The sequence below is a fragment of the Beta vulgaris genome, chromosome 8 (assembly GCF_026745355.1).
Source record: "Beta vulgaris subsp. vulgaris cultivar EL10 chromosome 8, EL10.2, whole genome shotgun sequence".
In the NCBI taxonomy this organism is placed as follows: domain Eukaryota; kingdom Viridiplantae; phylum Streptophyta; class Magnoliopsida; order Caryophyllales; family Amaranthaceae; genus Beta; species Beta vulgaris.
This window is the reverse complement of record NC_079209.1, coordinates 190,701-217,478: the sequence shown is the minus strand read 5'-3', so window position 1 is coordinate 217,478 and position 26,778 is coordinate 190,701. Positions and strand designations below refer to the sequence as shown.

Below are 26,778 nucleotides of genomic sequence, written 5' to 3'. Positions count from 1 at the left end.
ATCTACTAGCCTTCATATGCACGCGATGCGTGCGTTAATTTCAAAATTTGTTATTCTATTAGATACTCCATTCATACTTTATTTATGATTAAACTTAAATGTGAAAAATTCAACAGTTAGATGAATTTAGATATATTAATTCGCTAATGTAAAAAAATGAAAAAGGTTGTGAGTGATTGTTAACATTAATTTTTTGTGAATGAATATTGAACAGAAAGAACAAAAATAATGAGTTGGTTTAACTGAATTAAAGAGTATCAAAGGTAGTGAATGTTCAGACTTTTCATGTGCACGTTATGTATGCCATATTTTTTTATAAGGTATAAATATTTTGTCCATTTAATTTTTGATTGAAGTATTTGATGCATATACCATTTAAAACTTGTTTTGAATGGCAAGTTGGAATGAGAATTTTTAAATGATTTGCTTTTGTAATTTGTTTTCATTCCATTAATTAGATCATTAAGGGTATTTTAGTCACTTCAAAAGAGGACACCACACCTCCTCCCTTGGCTTATATAATAGAGATAAAGGCCTGATTATTGGTCTAATACATAGAAGTAGTTTCTAGGATAACTGAACTGATTAATTATTCAGATGACCTGACAATATTCATATTCGATCAAATTCTAGCAATGTGTCTTACATCAAAACTGCAAATAAATTATACAACCTCGATGCTTTCCTTCAGCTACATATGTTGTACAAGGTTACACTTATAACAGCCTATTTCGTGAATTAATCATTCTTTTTCACTTTCCATTTACCAACATCTCCACTGTAAGGTTGGACACTATAGGCATATTGTTGAAGAACGGAAAATACAACCATCTCTAAGCACACTAACACATTCTGGATTCCTTCCTCAATAAGTTCAACTTTCAACCAGGAATGACGAGATCGAATAACACCCATGGCAACCAGAATCTCGAGTACAATTCCCTGCCGACAATTAAGAGGTAAGACATCAGATGATCACTTTTAAACAAGTAATATAAAGTAAAAGAGGATCACAGCAGGAAACTACTGAAACTGAAAGCAAGTAGCCCATAGACTTTAAACAATTGGTTCAGCTCTTTGTTATGGTCAGTCCAAACTTCATAAATAGCAATAAAGCGTCCAACTTCTTTCAGAACAAAATAATTCCAAGTTCTTTCAGAACAAAACAATATACTAGGCCACATTTCATTAGGGGTCTTCATTAAGAATTGAGGTGAAAGAAACCACAACTTTTCTTCACTATTTGAAGTTTCTCCTCTTTGCCATACTAGTTTAAATAATCATTACTTGTGGACTGATCAGACACAAGACACACAACATCCAATTGTCAACTAATCAGCGAAAAAAATTACCTGCCAAAAGCAGAAGAAGACGATGCCTTTAATGCACAAGAACTTGGCAAGCGGCTTGTGTGGTTCAAGTTCCTTAGCAAAGACATGGTAGAAGACCACTAAAGAATACAGAGCCAATGATACTGAAACATTGAGGATAATAGTGAAAGTCCAGCTGATTGGAGAAATGTACAGCCCCAGAAGTTGTAACACTATCATTAAGAGGGATAACACCGGGCGAATGATGACAAATTGCCATGTCCAGAGCTTCAGAAGCCTCAGTACTCGGTGATCCAGGCGTACAGTGTGAGGCTGCATTGGGAAGCCCAGATCAACATCATACTTCTTAGCAACCAACTAAACAATTTTATTGTAATCACTTGGTCCTAATCAAACACTCATTCGACAAAGATATAGCATAACACTTCAAGCTTAACTTATATTATGCATATATGTCATATAAGGAACCTGTCATCAACGTGTTCAAGAACTTAAAATAACAGGTTTTTACTTGGCCTGTGAGAGGAAGTGAGAACTCAGCGCTACAACTACCGTTTCTGTGCTTTGAGGTCATAGGTTTCTACAATCCGGAAGCATGATGCCGTTTCTCTATTGTACCTTCCATTCTCTTTTTAAGCTGCATTCTGCCAAAAGGTATTTTCATTGTAGACAATATACCATATTCTCATGTTTTTATATGTTTTAACATTGTAAATTTGTAATATGGCATTCTAAGATAAGGCCATGCAGCACAACATGATGAGAAGCTAACTTAGAAACAACATGCCAGTTTTTATATTGTCTACAAAAGAATATTATTTGAGCCGCCAACGACTACTATGTTACACAGAGACAGCTATGACATTTGGCAAGCAAAATCAATGCAAATGATCTCAATCAATTCAACTTGTTGGGTTGCAGAATATTCTTCACTGTCGTCTCATATGTAATTTATGATACAATGAACTGCCAGTATACTCAGTCCAAGAGGAAACTAATAAACTCACCTGAAAAAGTGTCATTGGAAAAGAATGATGAATTTCCCTTCCTTTGATTTCATCAGGCACTATATTCTTACTGATGGATATATTCAAGAAACTATACATCAATGCCATAAATTTAGCAATGACCTGCATAAAATTTGTTGGCAGTTTAGTTTCAAATCCATTGCGCTGACATATCATATGACAAAAGGGGAGGCAGATGAGGAAGAGATTTACCAAAGCCTCATAGCATTCCTTGATTGATTCCAAAGACATGAAAAATACTTTGCTGCCACGAAAATCCAACAGACCCACAAAAGAGACAGCAGCATATATAGGGGCCATGAGGATAATGATAATAATAGCCTTTTGCTCCTTAGGGTTCTTCCAGTAAAACAGATGCTGCGATAGAAGCTGTATCGTGAAATGCAATGTGAGCAGTACACAAAATGCACATCCTATTAGGACAATTTCACCGGGATTCAGTTTAGTTAAATCTAACATCTTGAGGATTTACGAGTATCCAGAGAATGGACCTGCAATATGAAAGAATTCCTGTCAGAACCATGATTCACTTACATTGATACTCTTGGAAAAACAAAAGAAAGCAGTGATGGTGTCGTGAACTTTAAATCACAAATGTCAGAAGAAAACCCCTGATTACTCAAAATGAAAATCACAAGATTCATCAACAGAATCTAATTTTTCAGAATGATAGGGGATCTTCATTTGGCAAATAGAAATCCTTTGCTGTCAAAACTGAGACCAGATACTATCTTCAATAATAAAGGAAGCATTAACAAAAAAGCACAGCTAGAATTAGAGCTCCACTCATTTAAACAATGAAATTTTAAAAAGGAAAATATAAAATCAACAGAACTAGTAATCAAAATGAATTGATTCTTATGGTGCAATCAGAAAGCATCTCACTTGCCTTTGGACATAAATTTTTTATATATGTTGCTAAAAAAACCATTGGGGCGATGTTAGATTCACGCCACAGAAATTTTGCAACCTCGGCTCCCTTTTCATAAATTCTTCTCTGCTCATGGAGAAGTGGAAGTACAAGTCCTAAAGGTAGTCACATTACAACTTCTCAGGAAGATGTACTCCCCTTGCAATTTGATGCTAACCAGTTGACCACTAATATCAGTGTTTAACTTGATCTACTTCCCTTGCAACTTGATGTTAACCAAATGACCATTAACAGTAGGGTTTAACTTGATCTTTCAACATGACTAACCAGGTGATTATGGCTGACACCTACTTCAAATTTAGGAAATAACTAAATAGGAAGAAACTATAAGACAATCTTCTGACATGAACTAAATGTTTGAAGAAATCTAATGACAAAGTTTCAATTTGGAATTGAATAAAAACACTTCAGTGAAAAATTCCTCATATGTTTCATACAACGAAAAGAAGATAATCTAAGTATCTAACTTATGAAAAACTGAGTGAATTACTTGCTTTGATTTCAGCCATCTAAGGGCTCGTGCTCTTCACTTGAATTTCGCTCAACTTATTTGAACTTATTAGAGCTTATTTTTGTAACATATTGGCCTTTATTTGAACTATTCTGAATTTTTCTTTGTATAAATTTTTTTGTTTTAGGTAAAAAGAATGCACCCTAAATTTCCCACCAAAAACAAGGCAATACATCCTTCAATCATTCCTTGATTCCTCTTTTGCAAAAACCAAACACCCAATCAATAATTACTAGCTCCAGAAATTTCTACTTTTCTTGGAAAGTTTCACTTTTATTCACCTAAATTGAACAAATAAACTCAAAAATCACGGTAAACCACACAAAATTGAAATCATTAAATTATTTTTTCTTATACTACAAGTTCAGAGCATAAAACCCATAATAATCTAATCCATTTACCAACTTTACCTAACTATAAGCTGATTCGGGAGAAAGTTTCAACCTTGCCAAAACAATGTGAAAAACCCAAGATCTAGAAACTTCCAGAAGTCAAAGTTGCAAAACACCTAGTTGATTACAGAAGTAGAAAGTAAAAAAGACACAAAATTTGAGCAAAAAAAAACCCAGAAAAAGCTGCTAATTATGCAAGGGCATGTAAAATTATGGAGCATATATATCTTCAAATTATTAGCACTAACACAAAATATTTGACTTGTAATTTCAGAAGTGTTACTTTATATTTGCAGCAAGATCAATAAGAAACTAGAAATGGAAAAGGATTGCAATCAATAAAAAAGAAATAAAGAAAATGAAGAACTTACTCGAGATTTGCAAGAATTCGATCGATAATAAGGTTTGCGGAACTTCAATCAGTTAAATGGAGTGATCAAAACGAAGTAGTAAGTATTAATAGAAGCGGGTCCATGAAGAGAAGAGAGACGAGTTTGAAAGATCTGTACAAGTAATGGCGAAGCAATGGGCCAAGCCTCGCAAAACACGTGTACCAATTTTTTCTTCTATTTTTCTCTCTATTATTCCCAAAAAGTAGCACAAAAAATCTTTGAATTTTAGAAAATAAAAGATTGATGCATAGTCATATGAAATTGTAATAAAAATCGTTTTTATTTGCACCAATGACATAATAGTATCACATATCTGAAACTTAAGAAATTGACATCTCGACTTGGTAAAAATCATAAATGAAAATGTTAAATTGACATTTCGAGTTGGGTCAATACCATCAGTTTCTACAAATATGTAAAAAGTAATTGTTGTTAGGTAAAATATTTATTAGATATGTCAATGTACCATATATCCTTGCAAGTTTCTAAATTCACCATATACCCTCGAAGTTTTTAAAAAATACATCAACCTATCCTTATGACTAACGAAAGTCTAAAGTTGTTAGTCATTAATCCTTAATCTCCCCTCTAATCCTAATAAACTAACCCAAACCAGCTAACTGTAACCCCTAATCTAATACTCTAACCCTAACTATCCACCCACCACCCACCCCTTCCCCTTTCCCCCTACTGCCCCACCACCCCTACAGCCCCCCCATAGCCCCCCATTCCCCGCAGTCGCACAACCCCCTCCCACTCCCACTCCCCTTCCCCTACAGTCGCGCAACCCCCTCCTCTTCCCTTGCCATGTAATCGTGTAACTCCCAAAAACCCATTTATTCATTTCTCGTGCAACCCAAAATTGCAATTGACATAAACATGAAAGCATTCATATATTTGTTCCAAGCCATGGGAGTCCTTCCAAATGCCTCCCATGCATGCCCCTAGGAGGAATCCCATAGCGTCTGGAGCCCGAACCCTTGGAAAGTCAGAAAGCCTGTATAACCTTCAATTTTTGTTGTTTTGGAGGAATATTTGGACTCCACCGAGTAAGGTCATATTTTTTTTTCCTGAAACCTTCCTAGCGGTAGCGACATGACTTGTAACATAGCCCGGGTGCTCGGTACCATTTCCGTTGCCTAAAAAAGCTTCTAAACACCTCATTTATTAACGTCTCGTGCAACTCAAAATTACAACTGAAATGAACGTGAAAACATTCATATATTCATTCTAAGCAAAGAGAGTCTTTCCAAATGGTCCCCCATACCCCTAGAAGGCATCCCATGGCGTCCGGAGCCCATGCCTCAGGAATTTATTCGTTTCTCGTGCAATCCAAGATTTCCCCGAAATAAACGTGAAAGCTTTTATATATTTGTTCGGAGCCATGTGAGTTCTTTCTAATGTCCTCCCATGTCCTTATGAGGCATACCATGGCATCCGGATCCTCGACCCCGGTAAAGTTCAAAAGCGTGTATAATAACCTTTAATTTTGTCACTTTTGGGGTATTTTGAACTCCTCCAGGCACGTTCATATTTTTCTCCCGAAACCTTCCTAGGGGTGGCGACTTGACTTCTAACGTAGCCCGGGTGCTCAGTAGCATTTGCGTTGCCTCAAAAGCCTCTAAACAACCCATTTATTCATTTCTCGAGCAACCCAAAATTGCGACCAAAATGAACGTGAAAGCATTTATATAATCGTTCCAAGCCATATGAGTCATTTCAAACGACCTCCCATGACCCCAGGAGGCATTCCATGGCGTCCGGAGCCCAAGTCCCAAAAAAGTCCGAAAGCCTGTATAATAACTCTTAAATTTTGGCTTTTTGTGGGCATTTTTTCCGGGCCTTGTCATTTTTTTCTCCCGAAATCTTCATAGAAGTGTCGACATGACTTTCAATCTAGCTCGGATGCTCGATACCATTTGTATTGCCTCAAAAACCCTCTATATAACCTATTTATTATTTTCTCGTGCAACCCAAAATTGCAACTGAAATGAACGTGGAAGAATTCAAATATTCGTTCCAAGCCATGGGAGTCCTTTCTAATGTCCTCTCATGTCCCTATGAGGCATACCATGGCATCCGGAGCCTTGACCCCGGTAAAGTCCGAAAGCGTGTATAATAACCTTTCAATTTTGGTTGTTTTGGGCATTTTGGACCCCTCCAGGCACGTTCATATTTTTCTCCCGAAACCTTCCCAAGGGAGGCGACATGAGTTGTAACGTAGCGCGAGTGCTCAGTATCATTTGTGTTACATCAAAAAGCCTCAAAACAATCCATTTATTCATTTCTCGAGCAACCCAAAATTGCGACTAAAATGAACGTGAAAGCATTCATATAATCGTTCCAAGTCATGTAAGTCATTTCAAACGAACTTCCATGACGCCAGGAGGTATCCCATGGCGTCCGGAGCTCAAGCCCCCCCCGGGAAAGTCTGAAACCGTGTATAATAACCCTTAAAATTTGGCTTTCTGTGGCCATTTTTTGACTCCTCCGAGCCCTGTCATTTTTTTCTCCCAAAATATTTCTAGGAGTATCGACATGACTTTAAATCTAGCACGGGTGCTCGATGCCATTTGTATTGCCTCAAAAAGCTTATATACAACCGATTTATTAATTTCTCGTGCAACTCAAAACTGCAACTGAAATGAACGTGGAAGAATTCAAATATTTGTTCCAAGCCATGGGAGTCCTTCCAAATTACCTCCAATGCCCCTAGGAGGAATCCCATGGCGTCCGGAGCCCGGACCCAGGGAAAGTCTGAAAGCGTGTATAATAACCTTCAATTTTTGGGTATTCTAGGGAATTTCGGATTCCTCCGTGCCCGACCATTTTTTTTCTCTTGAAACCTTCGTAGGGGTGCTATCATAACTTATAACTTAGCCTGGGTACTTGCTACCAGTCGTGTTGCCTTAAAAATCCTCTAAACACCCCATTTATTCATTTTTTGTGCAACCTAAGATTGCCACAAAAGGAACGTGAAATGCATTCATATATTCATTACAAGACGGGAGTCCTTTCAAATGACCTCCCACATCCATAGGAGACATTCCATGGTGTCTAGCGCCCGGGTCCCGAGAAAGTCCCAAAGTGTGTATAATAACCTTCAATTTTGGCTGTTTTTGGAGCATTTTGGGCTCTTCTGGGCCCAATCATATTTTACTCCCGAAACCTGCTTCAAGTGCCGACATGACTTGTAACGTAGCCCGGGTGCTCGGTACCATTTGTTTTGCCTCAAAAATCCTCTAAAACACCCTATTTCTTCATTTCTCTTACAAACCCAAAACTGACTCGAAATAAACGTGAAAGCATTCATATATTTGTTCCAAGCCATGAGATTTTTTTCTAATGACCTGCTATGTCCCCAAGAAGCATCGTGTGGGGTCCACATTCTGGTCCCAGGGAAATCCCAATAGCTTGTATAATAACCTTCAATTTTGGCTGTTTTAGGAGCATTTCAGACTACTCTGTGGTCAATTATATTTATCTCCCGAATCCTTCCTAGGGGTGCCTACATGACTTGTAACGTAGTCTGGTTGCCCAGTACCATTTGAGTTTCCTCAAAAAGTCTCTAAACACCCCATTTATTCATTTTGAGTTGGCTCAAAATGCTGCTAAACACCCCATTTGTTCATTTCTCGTGCAACCCAAAATTGCCCAAGAATATACGTGAAAGCATTCATATATTCGTTACAAGCCATGGGAGTCCTTTCAAATGACATCCCACGTCCCTAGGAGACATCCCATGGCATTTGGTGCCCGGGTCCCGGGAAAGTTTGAAAGCGTGGATAATAATGTAACACCCCGATAATTCTCTCTTTCTAGAAAATACTTTATAATATAAAACTTAGAGAATTACCCAGGCATTATCGCCCGTGTGAAAACGTTTCGGCTTACTCAGAATTTTGCAGCGGAAAACTTACTAAAACAAAACCAACTTTATTAAACTTATGAAATAAGAGTCAAACAATGTTTGAACTGAATCACACCACTCAAAGCTAAAGTCTGAAAATATAAACTCCTAGAAACAACTTAAATACTACTAATCAAAGCCTCTCCATTCCAGATTCCCCAATGGTATGCATCTTCGAACCTGTAATGTCAATGCTTTTTGACTCTGCTCCCCGAAGGATCACCACAGGATCAATAGGCAAAGCCATGATCACAAACACAGACAAGCACGTAATCAGCAAAGCTGAGTACTACATATCAGACAAATAATCCTAAACATGATACTACAACATAAACTTGAGAAAATAATAACATAAATAAATAATAACTCTGCAGACGACTTTACTGAACTAAACTTAATTAACTTTTTATCCTTTAAATGGAATAGTTATTAGGACGAGTTGTCGCATAAAATGAAATGGGGCGGACTCCGCATTCAGAGTGACCTGCGATATCGAGGAACCTTTGAATAAAAGGGATGGTGATCAACCCATCCTAGAAAACAATATGGACGCTCACCATAACCCCAACCCTTATGTCCAACTCTAGACGTGCACAGTCTAAAGTCTATAACCTATTCTCGTTTCACTTTACGTTGCATTCTTTTATACTTGTGTGACACCACACAACCAAATAATACACAATCACTAATCACATAATCAACAAAATCTTTTTATCTTTAGATTAAAAGTGTTCACAACTTATCAATCAAGACTCCTTTTATTTCTTTTTATCCTTTTGTTGAACCAGCCAACAGAAATCGTACCTTTAAATAGGTATAACTCAAATTACCAAATAAGATCCTCGGTTCTTATAAGATAAATTAATAAACTCAAAGAATCCATGATTCCAATTTACTTACATTAATTCACTCACGAATTAATACCAAACAAACTTAGTTGCTTGCATCAAACTTCCATACAAACAAGTCATACTTAAACATATTCTTAGTTTACATGTAGCATACAAGCAAATAACATGTAAAGCCATCTCAGTAAATCATATATATGAACTACAAGGTCCTATACATGATACTACAAATTAAAAACATCCCTAGAGCATGTTTCTAACCATTTAGCACGTAGACTATGTACGTACCTCGTATAAACGTAACGGTAGGCCACTTTTAAGCACTAAAAGTCCCCTACAGTGAATTCTCCGCCTAAAACAACCAAGAAATCGAGTAAATACTTGTACTAAAAAAAATACAGCAACTTTAAAACCCCAAACCCTTTAAACTTCTTTAAAAATCGTTTTTATAATTTAAACTCTCATTATTTTTAATCCCTAGTATAGATAAACTATTCTAGTGATTAAAAACCATTAAAAACCTTAAAATATTAACTTTCTGAATTTCCAGCAACTATAAAATTTTCTAAACCTTCTGAAAATATTTTAAATGAATATAAAAATCGTATTCCAATCAAAATTCATATTCATACTCTAAATATTCGATTTCTAGTGATTTAAAACCCTAAAAATCACATCTTTCATGATTAAAACTAAAAATAATAAATCTGAAATTTTTCTTTATACATATGATCCGAAAAATACATATTTCAAATAAAAATAATAACTCAAATCAAATCATGCAATAATAATAAAAAAATAATAAAAATTAGAACTTTAATGGAATCTTAAAGGAGAAGTAAAGAAAACAACCAAAATAAGAGGAGGAAGAAGGGCGCCGGACTGAACAGCAGCAAGGAGGCGGCAGCACACTTTTTCGGCTTCAAAAAAGGTTTGTGACGTTTCTTGTTCAACAAGAAACGTTACTTAGCGAAGAAGAAACGATTTTTGAGAGAAAAGATGGAAGTCACGCTCAAGAGGAAGAGGAGAGAGAAAATGTCGAGTGAGAGAGAGGAGGCTCGAAATCACGTGCAAGTGAGGAGAGAGAAAATAAGTGTAGGGCAAAAATTCGGGTTTTAGGATATTTAAATAGGCTAATCCTATTGGGCTTAGGAAAAAGAATTCAATAATTAAAACAATAGGCTAATCCTATTGGGCTTAGGAAAAGGAATTCAATAATTAAAACTTTGATGACTAACAAGATGGGCTTGTTAGGACTTTAGTCATCAAATTATCCTTTCCCTTTTTATTTCTTTTGGGCTTTCGATTCCATTAAGTTTCTTTTCAAATATACTTTTAATAATTAAACTCTTATTTAAAACACGCTTAATTAAAATTTACAAACTTTATTAAGCTTAGAAAAATATTTTTAGTTGACTTTTAAAATAGTCAACCCTTTTTAAAAGTCAAATCATTTTCCAAACTCATTTGGATTTAATATAATTACATAAATAACTTAATATATTTATGAAAATCCTTTAAAAATGTGGGGGATTACAGTCTACCCCCCTTAAAAGAAGTTTCGTCCCGAAACTTAACACAAAACCCTCTGTTTCAAAGTTAACTAACATTTCGAAAATTTTGGGAAAAGTAGTGCCTCGTGCACTTTCCCATTTTTAAAACACTTGTGTTACTTACGAACACTTTTCTTATGCGGAGACTCTACTTCTTTTGCACTAACATGTGCAAATTGCCCAACATAGGCATACATATACATGAAAATGTCATAAAAATAGACAAAAAGCGCGAAATTTATCGCATTCTACCCCCCTTAAAGAAAACGAGTTACGCCCTCGTAACTCACCTCAAGGAATAGGTCTGGATACTTTTTCTTCATATCCTCTTCGGCTTCCCACGTTGCCTCTTCTGACTCGTGGTTAGACCAAAGAACTTTGACAATATGCACATCCTTGTTACGCGTACTACGCACTTTCCTGTCGAGAATCTTGACAGGTCTTTCCTCATAAGTGAGGCTACTATCTATCTGCACTCGTTCAGGCTCTAACACATGGCGCTCATCAGGGATATAGCGCTTCAATTGGGATATGTGAAACACATCGTGCATCTTTTCAAACTCCATTGGCAATGCCAATCTATAAGCTACTTTCCCAATGCGCTCCAAAATTTCATATGGGCCTACATATTTAGCACTCAGCTTGCCCTTTTTCCCAAATCGCATAACGCCTTTGGTGGGTGATACTTTCAGGAATACTTTATCACCTACAGCGAACTCATCTTCGCGCCGCTTTAAGTCTGCGTAACTCTTCTGCCTATCTTGCGCAGCTTGAATTCTAGCCTGAATCAATCTAACGTTCTTGACGGTCTCCTCAATGAATTCTGTCCCCAAAACTACATTCTCACTATAGTCGTTCCAGCAAATGGGACTTCTACACTTCCGCCATATAACGCCTCAAAAGGTGCCATCTTGATACTCGCATGGTAACTATTATTGTAAGAGAACTCAATAAATCTAATTGGTCCTCCCAACTTCCTTGAAAATCTATAGCACAAGCTCGCAACATGCTTCCATAGTTTGGTTAGTCCGCTCAGTCTGACCATCGGTCGCAGGGTGAAAGGCGGTACTCATCTTTAATGTTGTCCCAAGGTTTGCTTGACCTTCTTCCAAAACTTAGATAGAAATCTAGAGTCACGGTCTGAAATAATGTCCTTTGGGACTCCGTGCAATCTCACTACATGCTTGATATAGGTTGTAGCGAGTTGCTTCTTCTTCCATGTCTCCTTAATAGGTATGAAAATAGCGGACTTGGTCAGTCTATCCACTATAACCCAAATGGTATCATTTCCACTCCTCGACTTGGGTAAGGCAGTCACAAAGTCCATAGAAATCGAATCCCACTTCCATCCAGGAACCTCTAGTGGTTGGACTGTCCCCATGGGCCTCTTATGGTCTATCTTCACTTTCTGACAGGTTAGACACTTAGACACATACTCGGCTACCTCTCGTTTCATGTTCGGCCACCATATATCACCTTAAGATCCTTATACAACTTGTCACCCCCAGGGTGCACAGAATAGGAGTTTATGTCCCTCATCCATAAGACGTCTTTTAGGTCGTTACACTTCTGTGGTACACACCACCGTCCCTTAAACCTTAGACTCCCATCCTCATGAATCTTGAAGTCTACTCTTACCTTGCTTCATTTTCTCTTTTATCTTATCTAGATGCTCATCCCCAACTTGACCCTCAATGATCTCATCGAAAATTGACACTCCCAAAGAAAGATTACTGAGTCTAGCCTCACTTTCCCCAGGATTTAAAATTTCTAGGTTCAACCTTTGCATATCTCTACACAACTCCTCAGGAACTATCAAAGTACTCAGCTATGACTCGATTTCCTACTCAAGGCGTCAGCCACCACATTGGCTTTCCCTTCATGATACTGGATGTCTAGATCGTAATCCTTAATCAACTCTAGCCATCTCCTTTGTCTCATATTCAAGTCTTTTTGGGTAAATATGTATTTCAAGCTCTTATGGTCTGTGAATATCTTGCAGGTTGCCCCATAAAGATAATGTCTCCAAATCTTCAATGCAAATACATATGGCAGCTAACTCTAGATCATGGGTAGGGTAATTAGCCTCATAGGGTTTCAGTTGACGCGATGCATAAGCTATTACCTTCCCATTCTGTTGCAATACACAACCCAAACCATTCTTCGAAGCATCACTATAGACCTCAAATCCCTCATTCCCATCAGGTAGGGTTAAGACAGGTGCAGTGGTTAAACGATCTTTCAAGATCTGGAAGGCTTCCTCACACTTCTCATTCCACTCAAACTTGGTCTCCTTTTTCATTAAATTCGTCATAGGTCTCGCTATTTCGAGAAATCCTCACAAATCTCCTATAATAGCCAGCTAAACCCAAGAAACTTCTAATGTCAGTCACACTCTTTGGAGTTGGCCACTCACTCACAGCTTGAATCTTAGCAGGATCTACAGATACTCCTTCCTTAGACACAAAATGACCCAAGAATGCTACTTTCTCCAAACGAAACTCACACTTAGAGAACTTGGCATATAATTGGTTCTTCCTCAAGGTTTCTAAGATAATCCTCAAATGTTCATCGTGTTCGGTTTCATTCCTCGAATAAATCAAAATGTCATCGATGAAAACCACTACGAACTTATCTAAAAACTCATGAAAGATTCTATTCATCAAATCCATAAATATAGCAGGAGCATTGGTTAACCCAAATGGCATTACAGTGAACTCGTAGTGACCATAACGCGTTCTAAAGCAGTCTTAGGTACATCCTTATCAGCTACCCTCAACTGGTGATATCCTGAACGTAAGTCAATCTTCGAGAACACACTAGCTCCTTCAGTTGATCGAATAGGTCATCTATTCTAGGCAAAGGGTACTTGTTCTTGATGGTAACATTATTCAACTCCCTATAGTCATAACATAACCTCATACTCCCATCCTTTTTCTTCACGAACAAAACAGGAGCTCCCCAAGGCGATGCACTGGTCTGATATAACCCTTATCCAAAAGTTCTTGAATTGCGTCTTTAACTCACTCATCTCAGGAGGTGCCATTCTATAAGGTGCCTTAGATATAGGTGCAGTTCCAGGAACTAAGTCTATGGTAAACTCGACAGCTCTTGCAGGCGGCATACCTGAAATTTCACTCGGAAATACGTCCATAAACTCATTCACTATTGGAACATCCTCAAGTTTTAACTCAGCTTCTTTACTCACTCTTGCACACTACAGAAAAACAGCTCACACCCCTTTCTCATCAACTTCTGCACTTGTAGAGCAGAGATCACCCAAAGTTTTTAGGTTTCCCAAATCGTCTATATGAGGTAAATTTTCCCGAAGGGTTTCTCAACACTACTTTCTGGACTTCACAATCGATCCTGGCCTTGTAATGACTCAACCAGTTCATCCCAAGAATCACATCTAAATCTCCTAAGTTAAACTCGATTAAATGGAGGAAAGAAACACTCCCTCCTATCTTCAAAGGTAAGTTCTTAAAAACTTAGTACACTTAACGACTTCCCCAGTGGAATACTAACAGACAATCAATTGACTCATACTCCACCAATCCCAGACTCTTTAAAACAGAAGGCGAAATAAAGAATAAGTAGCCCCCGAATCGAATAACGTTTTAACGAAAACTGAGTTGATAGAGAAATTACCAGTTACCACATCCGCAGATCTCTCTGCCTCGTTATGACTCATCACGAACACTTTTCCTGCAGGTTTGTTCTGGGTAGGATTATCATTGGTAGTAGGCCTACTATGGTTTCCTTGGTTAATCTGACCTCCAGGCCTAGGACCCTGGTTTCCTATTTGATTAGACCCTGGCCTAGCCTGATTACCATTCCCCTGATTCTTCAGATCCTTCCCATGCTTGGCGTAGCACTCAAACTCTCTATGTCCCTTCTTCTGGCAGTAATGACAAATCACCAAGTCTCCCTTACAGTCCCGCCCAGGATGGTTTTTGTTGCACTTCTTACAATGGTACACCCTTTCAGGTCTACCCTGACTACGGTTATCCTGGTTGGTTCTTCCTTGGAAATTCCCATTCCCATTCGGTTTTTCTTAAAGTTGCTTTGGTTCCCCCAGTACTCACTTCCTTTCTCTTTTCACCAACTATTCCAGCCTTCTTATCCATTCTCGATTGCAACCCATAAATATGAGAAGCTCTCCCATACACCACATCTAAAGATGTAAAGGTTTCACCCCCTAAACCCAACTGGATCTCATCAGTCAACCCTTGCTCGAACCTCTGAGCCTTAAGCTCCTCAGTAGCTACAACCTCAGGTGCAAACCTAGACAAGGCTATGAACTTACTATAGTATTCAGAAATGGTCATACTACCCATTCTAAGGTTGATGAACTCTTGGGCTTTCTGCTTCCTCATGAAGGCAGGGTAAAACTTTCTCTCAGCACAATCACAAAGGCTCCCAATTGAATCCCTCAGCAGCACTCAATCTAGCCCCGTTTTCTCTCCACCACAAGTCAGCCTCATCTTTCAGGTATAAAACAGCTTGTCCTACTCTCATGTCAGCAGGGCAATTCACAGCCCCAAAAATCTTTTCAAACGCCCTAATCCGACTCTCTAAGAGGATAGGGTCAGCTTACCCCTTAAGGTACGACGGCTTAATCTTAGCTAGTCTCTCAAACATATCCCAGCAGAATCGGGACGCTCAACTCTTTCGAGTCCAAATCTCTGCCTATAGGCAAAAAGCAGAAGCTAAGGCATCATTGTTGTTTGACACTCTACTTCGCGACTGAAACATAACTCTACTTTAGGTTCCAGCATAACTTACATATCCATCTAATAAGGCAATATTTGATTTGATCATTAAAGATCGCATCAACAAACAATTTCTCGCTAGTTTCAACTTGAAATGTTCTCTAATAACCACATAATCGTTCATGTAAAATACATTTACATCAACATGAAAGTAGAAACAAGCAAGCAAGAATATAATCACATGATGAAAGATAATAATAAATAAAAAAATATTCCCATCACGTTCCCAGAATAAATTCTTACTCACTCATATAAATAAATAATAGATTTCATTCCTCAACCGATAATAAGAATATTCTCCCAATCCAAAATAACCAACTTATTCCTCAACAATATCAGAATAAGGAATTTAACCCATTGTAGTTTGACTACTTTCCAACAACTAATCTTGAAGCATAAATAAATATTCTATGGAATTACACCATCGTTCTCATCCTTATTTCCTTTATACCTTTATGGAGTAAACCTTTCATCTCCAAAGTCTCCAAAGTCTTCACTATAATAATAATAATGGTAACAATAATAATAATTCGAATCCTAGATCTAGTATATCTTCAAATCCTTTTGGGATGATGCCCATTTTCATCCATCTCTAAAACATTCACATTGCTCAAATAAGGTCTCCAAATAACATTATTGATGTCCTTTCAAGTTTGCACTCTAGTACAATCAAACTCTTGAATTACTTCATATATCGCTAACAGGGGTACCTACTTTTAACCCATAATGCATAATGATCTCTAAGCTAGTGTAACTATAACTTCCAGGCTCATGACATCGAACATTATCATCATCACTCAATATAATTGGGTTATGATAGCTTCCTACTCTATTAACTTGCCTGACAATTCTATTAACTTGCCTGGCAGACATTGTTAGAGATCTACAACAAATAAACCTATAATGTCTTAGAACTCTCTCTAACGTGTTCCCACAAAAATCATAAGGGTAAACAAAAATAAAGGCATGTAAAATATAACACCTTAGCAGGCAAGAAGGATATAACAGCTAGCAGGGAAGAAAAACATTCATGCGTCATCAGCAGGGAAGTAAAATAATAATGTACTTATTTGTAGGGAAGAAATAATGATGATGCTGAACTAAGTTTTCAATGCAGGCATATAATATTTCTATCCTATATGCCCTTCCTATACTACCCATTCTCACAATGTCATGATGTAAACCCTTAAAGGTATGAAAATAATGCAGTCACTTTTTATAATAACATTACTTTTGTGCCTAAATAAATTTTCTAAAAACAATTTTGAACTCGAAGACATTCGAAATTTTTTTTTTTTTTTATTTTTATTTTTTTTTTTTTTTTTATTCGGCTCCTTAAAAAATTTCCGAAAAAACGAAAACGAAAACGAAAAAATTTCGAACTCCTCGACTTTCGGAAAACGAAATTTCCGAACCTAATTTCCGAAAAATTTCGGTTTTAAAAAAAACTTTGATCCTCAAAATATTTGTGTTCATCTTTCGAAATGAAACGTAGGAGCAATACTAAGGTTTCCTTCAAATAAACAATAAGCTAGGTAACTTAAAAGCTAAAGTCACTTAATAAGCTAGTTAGTTAGGCGCCTATAAGTCTTAAACTAACCTGGCTCTGATACCACTTTGTAACACCCCGATAATTCTCTCTTTCTAGAAAATACTTTATAATATAAAACTTAGAGAATTACCCAGGCATTATCGCCCGTGTGAAAACGTTTCGGCTTACTCAGAATTTTGCAGCGGAAAACTTACTAAAACAAAACCAACTTTATTGAACTTATGAAATCAGAGTCAAACAATGTTTGGACTGAAACACACCAACTCAAAGCTAAAGTCTGAAAATATAAACTCCTAAAAACAACTTAAATACTACTATCTCAATAGCCTCTCCATTCCAGATTCCCCAATGTATGCATCTTCGAACCTGTAATGTCAATGCTTTATTGACTCTGCTCCCCCGAAGGATCACCACAGGATCAATAGGCAAAGCCATGATCACAATCACAAACAAAGCACGTAATCAGCAAAGCTGAGTACTACATATCAGACAAAATAATCCTAAGCATGATACTACACATAACTTTGCAGGGACAAATAATAACATAAATAAATAATACTCTGCAGACGACTTTTACTGAACTAAACTTAAATTAACTTTTTATCACTTTAATGGAATAGTTATTAGACGAGTTGTCCTGCCAAAAAATGAAATGGGGGCGCGACTCCGCATTTCAGAGTGACCTGCGATATCGAGGAACCTTTGAATAAAAAGGGATGGTGATCAACCCATCCTAGAAAAGCTATGGCACGCTCACCATAACCCCAACCCTTATGTCCAACTCTAGACGTGCACTAGTCTAAAGTCTATAACTTATTCTCGTTTCACTTTACGTTGCATTCCTTTTAATACTTGTGATGACACCACCACAATCCAAATAATACACAATTCACCATCACATAATCAAACAAAATTCTTTTTATCTTTAGATTAACAAGTGTTCACAACTTATCAATCAAGACTCCCTTTTATTTCTTTTTATCCTTTGTTGAACCCAGCCAACAGAAATCCGTACCTTTACATAGGTATAAACCAAACTTACCAAATAAGATCCTCGGTTCTTATAAGATAAATTAATAAACTCAAAGAATCCATGATTCCAATTTACTACATTAATTCACTCCCGAATTAATACCAAACCAAACTTAGTTGCTTGCATCAAACTTCCATACAAACAAGTCATACTTAAACATATTCTTAGTTTACATGTAGCATTCAAGCAAATAACATGTAAAGCCATCTCAGTAAATCATATATATGAACTACAAGGTCCTATACATGATACTACAAATTAAAAACATCCCTAGAGCATGTTTCTAACCATTTAGCACGTAGACTATGTACGTACCTCGTATAAACGTACGGTAGGCCACTTTTAAGCACTAAAAGTCCCCTACAGTGAATTCTCCGCCTAAAACAACCAAGAAATCGATAAATACTTGTACTAAAAAAAATACAGCAACTTTAAAATTCCCCAAACCCTTTTAAACTTCTTTAAAAATCGCTTTTTATAATTTAAACTCTCACTATTTTTAATCCCTAGCATAGATAAACTATTCTAGTGATTAAAACTATTAAAAACCTTAAAATATTAACTTTCTGAATTTCCAGCAACTATAAAATTTTCTAAACCTTCTGAAAATATTTTAAATGAATATAAAAATCATATTACAATCAAAAATTATATTCATACTCTAAATATGCGATTTCTAGTGATTTAAAACCCTAAAAATCACATCTTTCATGATTAAAATTAAAAATAATAAATCTGAAAATTTTCTTTTATACATATGACTCGAAACATACATATTTCAAAATAAAAATAATAACTCAAATCAAAATCATACATATCATAATAAAATAATAATAAAAATTGAACTTTAATGGAATCTTAAAGGAGAAGTAAAGAAAACAACCAAAATAAGAGGAGGAAGAAAGGGCGCCGGACTGAACAGCAGCAAGGACGGCGGCAGCAGCTTTTTCGGCTTCAAAAAAATATGTTTGTGACGTTTCTTGTTCAACAAGAAACGTTACTTAGCGAAGAAGAAACGATTTTTGAGAGAAAAGATGGAATCACGCACAAGAGGAAGAGGAGAGAGAAAAGTCGAGTGAGAGGAGAGGATTCGAAACTCACGTGCAAGTGAGGAGAGAGAAAATAAGTGTAGGGCAAAAATTCGGGTTTTAGGATATTTAAATAGGCTAATCCTATTGGGCTTAGGAAAAAGAAAGAATTCAATAATTAAACAATAGGCTAATCCTATTGGGCTTAGGAAAAGGATTTCAACAATTAAACTTTGATGACTAACAAGATGGGCTTGTTAGGACTTTAGTCATCAAATTCCTTTCCCTTTTTATTTCTTTTGGGCTTTTGATTCCATTAAGTTTCTTTTCGAATATACGTTTAATAATTAACTCTTATTTAACACTCGCTTGATTAAAATTTTACAAACTTTATTAAGCTTAGAAAAAATATTTTTAGTTGACTTTTAAAATAGTCAACCCTTTTTAAAAGTCAAATCATTTTCCAAACTCTTTTGGATTTAATATAATTACATAAATAACTAAATATATTTATGAAAATCCTTTAAAAATGTGGGGGATTACAAATAACCTTCAATTTTGGCTGTTTTGGGAGCATTTCGAACTCCTCTAGGACCGATCATATTTTTCTCTCGAAACATTTCTAGGGGTGCCGACATGACTTGTAACAATAGCCGGGGTGTTTGGTACCATTTGCGTTGCCTCAAAAACCCTCTAAACATCCCATTTATGCATTTCTCGTGCAACCTAAAATTGCCCTGAAATGTACGTGAAAGCATTCATATATTCGTTCCAAGCCATGGGAGTCCTTTCTGTCCCTAGGAAGCATCGCATGGCGTCCGGAGTGTGGGCCTCGTGAAAGTCTAAAAGCGTGTATAATAACTTTCAATTTTGGTTATTTTAGGAGCATTTCGAACTCCTTCGGGAACGATGTTATTTTTCTCCCTAAACCTTCCTAGGGGTGCCGACAGTACTTGTAACTACCCCACCACCCTTGCAGCCCCCTCCCCTTCCCCTACCGTCCCACAACTCCCCTCCTCCTCTGCTGCAGTCGTGCAACCCCCTCCTCTCCTCTTCCTCTACAGGCGCGCAATCCCCCTCCCTTTCCCCTTCCCCTCAGTCGCACAACCTCATCCCCTTCCCTTGCCCTGCAGTCGCACAACCCCATCCCCTTCCCTTGCCCTGCAGTCGCACAACTCCCCTTCGATTTTTCGACGTTTTAAGATTCAAAATTTTTCGATTTTTTTCATTTCAGGGGTGTGACAGTTGCGGGGGAATTAGGGGAAAAGGGGTAGCGCGACTGCATGGGAAGGGGAAGAGGACTTCGAGGGTGGTGAGAGGGGGGTTGCGGGGGTGATGGGGTAGTGGGGGGGAAGGGGTAAGGGGTAAGGGGTAAGGGGTGGGGGAGGGGGATGGGTGGTGGTTGGGTAGTTAGGGTTAGGGTATTAGATTAAGAGTTAGGTTAGTGTTTGACTTAGGTTTAGATTAATTAATTAGGATTATGAGGGGATTAGAACTTAATGACTAACGAACGTTAAAATCGTTAGTCATTAAGGACAAGTGGATATATTCTTTAAAAAGTGGAGGATATATGGTGAATTTGAAAACTTGCGAGGGTATATGGTGTAAAAAAATTGTCAGGGATATATGGTGAAAAAACCGTTAAATTATTAATTTTTTATTATATCAACGTCAAAGCATAATAAGTATTAAAAGAGGGGAAGAATAACATTATGTACCACTCTTGCATTGCTTTTGTAAGGGAATAAACTTCTTACATGGTTAGATAGGAGTGACATTGTTGCAACAATAAAAAAAATATACAGGGGTGACTTTTGAGAAAGAAATCTCCATATAATCCTTGAACATATCATATCCTTGGACAAGTTTAATCAGTGTCTTATATTGTGTAATTGTGTACCCATTTCTTTGTCGAAAAGATGTGTCCTACATAAACCAAACCTCGCACATTCTATTGTATTTCGTATTTGAAACAAATGGAGGGGGAAAACTAGTTTGACAAGGGACAATACAACATTGCTTGTCCTCACTGACCATTGCTATAAGGATATCTATGAACACAGAAGAAAAACAATGAAGCAGTTGCAAAGCTCAGCGGCTTTTTTTTCGACATTCTTTCCAACTTCACACATCCCACTTACAGAATTGTTTCGACTCCCATTTATCTTTCTTTTCTGGATACAATCAAATATTGATCTGTAAGATAATGAAAGTGAAGTCGTGGGCGTGTGAAATCTATATTTGTCAAGTTTAACCATTGATCATCTCAACAATCTTAAACTTCTATTGCTTGACTGTAAATCTTTTCGATAACTTACATAGTCAAACATACACGATGTAGTACAAACAAAAAGTATTTGCAATCAGCCATTTATGTTACAGTGCTAGTATATACTATCCAGTCACTTATAAGTTATAATCTGTGAGTCTGTGACTACTTGGCTTAGGATCAAGCCTCTCATTTATCATGGAACAAGCAATATTTTGCCAATATGCTTGCTACTCTCCATAAGCTGGTGGGCTTCAGCTGCCTCTGACAAAGAGAAGTACTTGTGCACTATAGGCTTCACCTTGTTCCCAATGATTGCAGGCCACACATTCTTTTCCACCTCTTTCACGATAACTTCTTTGTTCTCAAGAGTTCTATTTCGCAGGCCAGCAGCTGAAAGCATTGGTGTAACATTTTTAATATACCACTTGAAACATTCGATGATCCTAAGTAAGTCAATATGAAGTAGCCAATTGGTGAATGGTGGAAGTGTTATAAGATGCTAAATGAGGACTTAGGTTGTCGATATTCTTTTGCAAAACATTTATAGAAGCCAGCTTGTGGTGAGAATAATGCATACCTTGAACTGTGAGTCTCCTTGCAAGCAAACTTGCAAGATTAATTTGTGAGGTTGCTCCACCTTGCAAGCCAATGATAAAAAGCCGTCCATCTAAATTCAAGCTGTCGATGTTCCTCTGTAAGTAAGTTCCTCCCATGTTGTCCAATATTACATCAACACCTGTTAGTTAAACGCATACAATTGTTCTCATTAACATGGCAGCAAAACACAAAATATATCTCCTATACCAGAAAAGTTCTCATTTCTCTGTAGTACACGATGAATGGGTAGTAGAATGTTGTTTCTACTGCAGGAAAATGGACAATTATTTGTAACATCCAGAAATGGAAGTGAAACAATTCATCTGTGAGATAGCAGGTTTCAGACAACAAAAGAGAACTTCACCATAAGCAGACAATATATACAATCTGTTTTTTTCTCTAAAGTACCTTTTCCAGCTGTTTCTTCTTTCACTCTTGCAACAAAATCTTCGGTCTTGTAATTGATGCATACATCAGCTCCAAGATCTTTGCAAAATGCCAACTTTTCCGCAGAACCTAGATAAGAGAGCAATTAACAGAACATCAGGTTTATTCCACCAAAATTATCACCCAAAATAAAAACAAACACTCAATTTTGCCAACCTGCTGTCACAAATACTTTTGCTCCATAATACTTAGCTATCTGAATAGCAAAAGTGCCAATACCACTAGAGCCCCCATGAACCTGAAAGATAGTTGATTATAGAACAAACTCAAAGTAGTGAGAATTTTATCAGTCACTAACTCACTACTAAAGATTGGTAGCTTACCATCCTTACATAGCAAGAAGGAACATTATTTAATCAGTTTATAGTTGAGCTACAGGATTTCTAACAAGATAGATTGGAAGCAAAATGTTGCTCATATGAAGGGCACCAAGACAGATAGGAAGAATCTTCTGATCAAAAGAGTGAATGACATACCAATCTCTGACACAAACATATAGCAGAAAGCAATATTTTGACAGTGAAATCAATACTTCTATTGGGTATTTTTCTCAATGGACCTTGTGAATTGTGATAAATGAAAATTTAGTCTCTCACAGATGCAAATTTACAAGAGCATACTAGTTGGCAGGGTAATAGAACAAGAATAGCCTTGTATGTTACCAAAAATGTTTCTCCTGCTGACAGTCGACTCGTCATAAAAACAGTTGACCAAACAGTGCATGCCACCTCAGGGAAACTTGCAGCATCCTTGAGAGAAACACCAGGTGGGGCAGGGAGAACATGTCCAGCAGGAACAGCTACTTTCTCAGCATAACCTCCTCCACTGAGAAGTGCACACACCTACACTTTCAACAGAGACTATATGTAAGCAATATAGCGTGATAGCTTACCTCTGTTCAGTCAATCTCTATTTTCAACCCAAAGACATGGGTAGAATCTGTAGCTTTTGGGCTCTGTTTGGTTGAGTAGAATATCTGTTTGGTTCTTAGCAAAAAAGTTAAAGACAACGGAAATTTGGAATGGGGGGCATTAAACAGTGACGAAATTGTGGCATTCCTTCTTCCTTTTGGAAAGAAAACCATTTTCCTTTCTTTAATCATTTTTAATCTTTTACAAAACAAACATAGTAACATTGGAAAACCAGTTTTCCTAGAATAGGTTCTTTTGCCCACCAAACACTTTCAGCAATACTTCAAAGGAGAACCAAAGCAGACAAACCAAAAATAGCATGTTCAAGCCTGACAATCAAAACCGGACACTTGTAAAATACTTGTCACTCCAAACTATCGTTAGGATTCAGTATCTCAATTTTGCTATCTAATTGATTGATGCAGCTGCAGAAAAGAAATCTGATCACTCTAAAATTTCTTTCAATAAAATTCCTGCACATCTTGGTTAAATTTCATATGTTCTTGACAGTTGATTCTACAGTTCTAATACAACTTGACAAAAAATCTCATAATAGTGCATCAAATGGTCCAATCCCATCAACCCATTTAGGTCTAATTACAACTTCCTAGCATTACTTGGGTTTTAATCAGGTTACTTTGAATTTATGAAAATCAAAACTCAAAACATTTGAGGGCGATTCTCAGCCACCAGATATAAAAAATGATAACGACTCAATTCAACAACATATATATAAAAAATCCTAGTTAATCACACTCATATACTAACAAGATTGTAACTTTTTGAGAAAATTAGAAAGACCCATATCACCAAATATCACAGAGAAGCAAAGAATGAAGCAGAAGAAGTAAGAATAAATTACCTGATCACCAACTTTCCAGCGAGTGACATTGTTGCCAACTTGGAGGATGGTTCCAGAACATTCTAGACCAGGATAAGGGCTAGCCCCAACTGGGGGAGGGTAGAATCCCTTCCTTTGAAGGGTATCTGCTCGATTAAGAGCAGTTGCTTCAACTTTGATCAAAACTTCATTGTCTTTGATTTCTGGGTCTTCTACTTCTTGCAGTTCCAGCACCTCTGGATTTCCTGGGCTAGTTATCACTACTGCCTTCATTTGTTTCTTCCCCTTTTGTAGCACCAAATTTTATGGGTTTTGATGAAATGAGGAAACAAGAGAAACACAACTACACAAGTATTCGGTAGAATTTGTTTTCAGAGAGGATCATACACCCTGATGCTGATCTGATACAGGTGTTTCCTTGGCACTTTGGAGTTTGGACTACCTAGTATGTCGACACCTTACTCCCTCCAATTTAATTTAGTTCACACCCACATTTTTTTTTAATTAAAAGGGATTGCATAAAACTAAATAGACATGAAATCATTGTCATTATTTTTAGTGTGAATGAGGGAATAAGCCGAATGATATAGAGGGGATTCAACCTTGGGTTTTTTAGTACTTATCTTATAAGATTTTACCAACTAAGCTAAATAATATACACAATTTATTATAGTCATGAAATCAAGCTTATATATTATAGTTATTAGCAAATACCTAAAAAGTTAGGGGAGACGTTCACACTTCACACTAACACTTTAAAGCAAAAGTTTTGTGCGACTTGGGAGTAAATAAGCAAAGTGAAAAAGTTACGGTTAGGCGAAAACTTAGTTGCCCCTTCTCTCTTCAAAAAGAACAATAATCTTTTTTAGCTAGTTCAGGACTGTCACCAAAAAGTTGCGGTTAGGCGAAAACTTAGTTGCCCCTTCTCTCTTCAAAAAGAACAATAATTTTTTTTTAGCTAGTTCAGAACTGTCACCATTCTTTTAAAGTTGTGATACAAATTTGCATCGGATCATTGTAGGAGCCAATATATTGGTTGTGATTTCACATGACATTGTCCTCTTTTAAATTTGGTTGGACGCACACAAGTAAAGAAGAAAGATTGGAGCCAAAAGATATACTAGATGTCACAATGCAGGGTGCGTTCAGATAATAGCTAATGTGTCCATATGTAATGCTAATGCATGAGCTAGTTTTATGATAACAGTGCTAAGGCATAAACAATGAAATGATTTGAAAGAACATAATGCAATTAGTTAAATAATGTCATGTCTATTTTAATGTATTTGTAAGTATTGTGCTAATTGGCGTGACATTGGAATATTTTTGTATCTTAGAACCCTAGTGTATCCTAATGCTGATAAGCATCCTTGATCCTACAACATCTTTGTTCCTTTTTGCAGCCGGCAGCTAATTCTCAAACTGATATACACCTCATGAACGTTACTGTCATTGGTTACTTGCATCCACTTGAGTGCTTTGTTCTTCATTCTCTGTATTATATGTAATTCTGCTCACTGCACTCTGTAAAGTGAAAATTTAGTACAAAGAGTTCATCAGTTAAGCTCCTCAAATGACAGGTAACTCATTAATGAATCTAGGATCAAAATTCTACATAAGATTAAACAAGACAGAGCAAGTAAAATTCCGCGACAAAGAATGAAGGAGACTAGAGAGAATCCGATAGCAAGCAAGTAGCAAGAGCCATTTAGGAACTCTGCTAAAACTATGCTGTGCGATCTCAACAATTAATGTTTAGCTCGAAAAAATTTAAGTGAACATGTATCCACCGTTAGTATAGTACTTCATCCAAAATTGTAAAAGCACATGACCAGTTCCAATCAGCCAACTACCAGAAACGAGACCAAAATCTAACGGGTCCGAAGAATAGCAAGCTAAGGTTATACATCATACCTTATCTAAATCAAGTTACAAGACAGAATCAGGTTACAAAGCCTAAATTCATACTAAGCCTCATCAATAAGGCAATGAACAACATTCAACACACATACTGATGGGGTAATATAATGCAAAGACACATGCACTTAGGAAGTCAAGAAATGGGGAGTTTGAAGAGTGAAATTCACAGTTGCATACAAAAAGAAAGTGTTATAAGAGCCAAACATTAGGTCTTCCTTAAGAAAAACAGAGTATTTGTATATGTGGGTGTATGCCTTGTTTTCCTCATCTTGATGATGACCTAACTCTCACATATAAGCATTGTGTTATACAGTTCCTGCAAGCCAAAAGGATAGTGGATAAATGGCAGCTTGAAAAAGCATAAACAAGTTATCGCCTGTCAGTGGATAACAATCTAGGTCCTAGGAAATGTGAAAATGTGCCCCTAAGAAGCCTCTCCAAGACACTAACAGTAGTAGTGATAAAGGATGACATGAAGTGGAACAAACTAGATGCTAATCTAATGT

The 26,778-nt window shown here is 37.0% G+C and overlaps 2 protein-coding genes across 2 annotated transcripts; both read right to left on the bottom strand.

The window, feature by feature from the left end:
* Nucleotides 1-561: 561 nt before the first annotated feature.
* LOC104909103 (uncharacterized) lies at nt 562-4,699 on the bottom strand. The gene is made up of 5 exons (XM_010698301.4): nt 4,565-4,699; nt 2,552-2,850; nt 2,339-2,461; nt 1,353-1,643; nt 562-942 (listed from the first exon to the last, which is right to left on the bottom strand). The coding sequence occupies exons 2-5, from the start codon at nt 2,816-2,818 to the stop codon at nt 739-741; spliced, it is 885 nt and encodes a 294-aa protein (XP_010696603.1). The 5' UTR covers nt 2,819-2,850; nt 4,565-4,699; the 3' UTR covers nt 562-738.
* A 16,842-nt stretch (nt 4,700-21,541) lies between these two features.
* On the bottom strand, nt 21,542-24,844 carry LOC104909102 (uncharacterized). The gene is made up of 6 exons (XM_010698300.4): nt 24,374-24,844; nt 23,263-23,442; nt 22,757-22,838; nt 22,562-22,669; nt 22,134-22,292; nt 21,542-21,946 (listed from the first exon to the last, which is right to left on the bottom strand). The coding sequence occupies exons 1-6, from the start codon at nt 24,623-24,625 to the stop codon at nt 21,750-21,752; spliced, it is 978 nt and encodes a 325-aa protein (XP_010696602.1). The 5' UTR covers nt 24,626-24,844; the 3' UTR covers nt 21,542-21,749.
* Between the last annotated feature and the right edge of the window lie 1,934 nt (nt 24,845-26,778).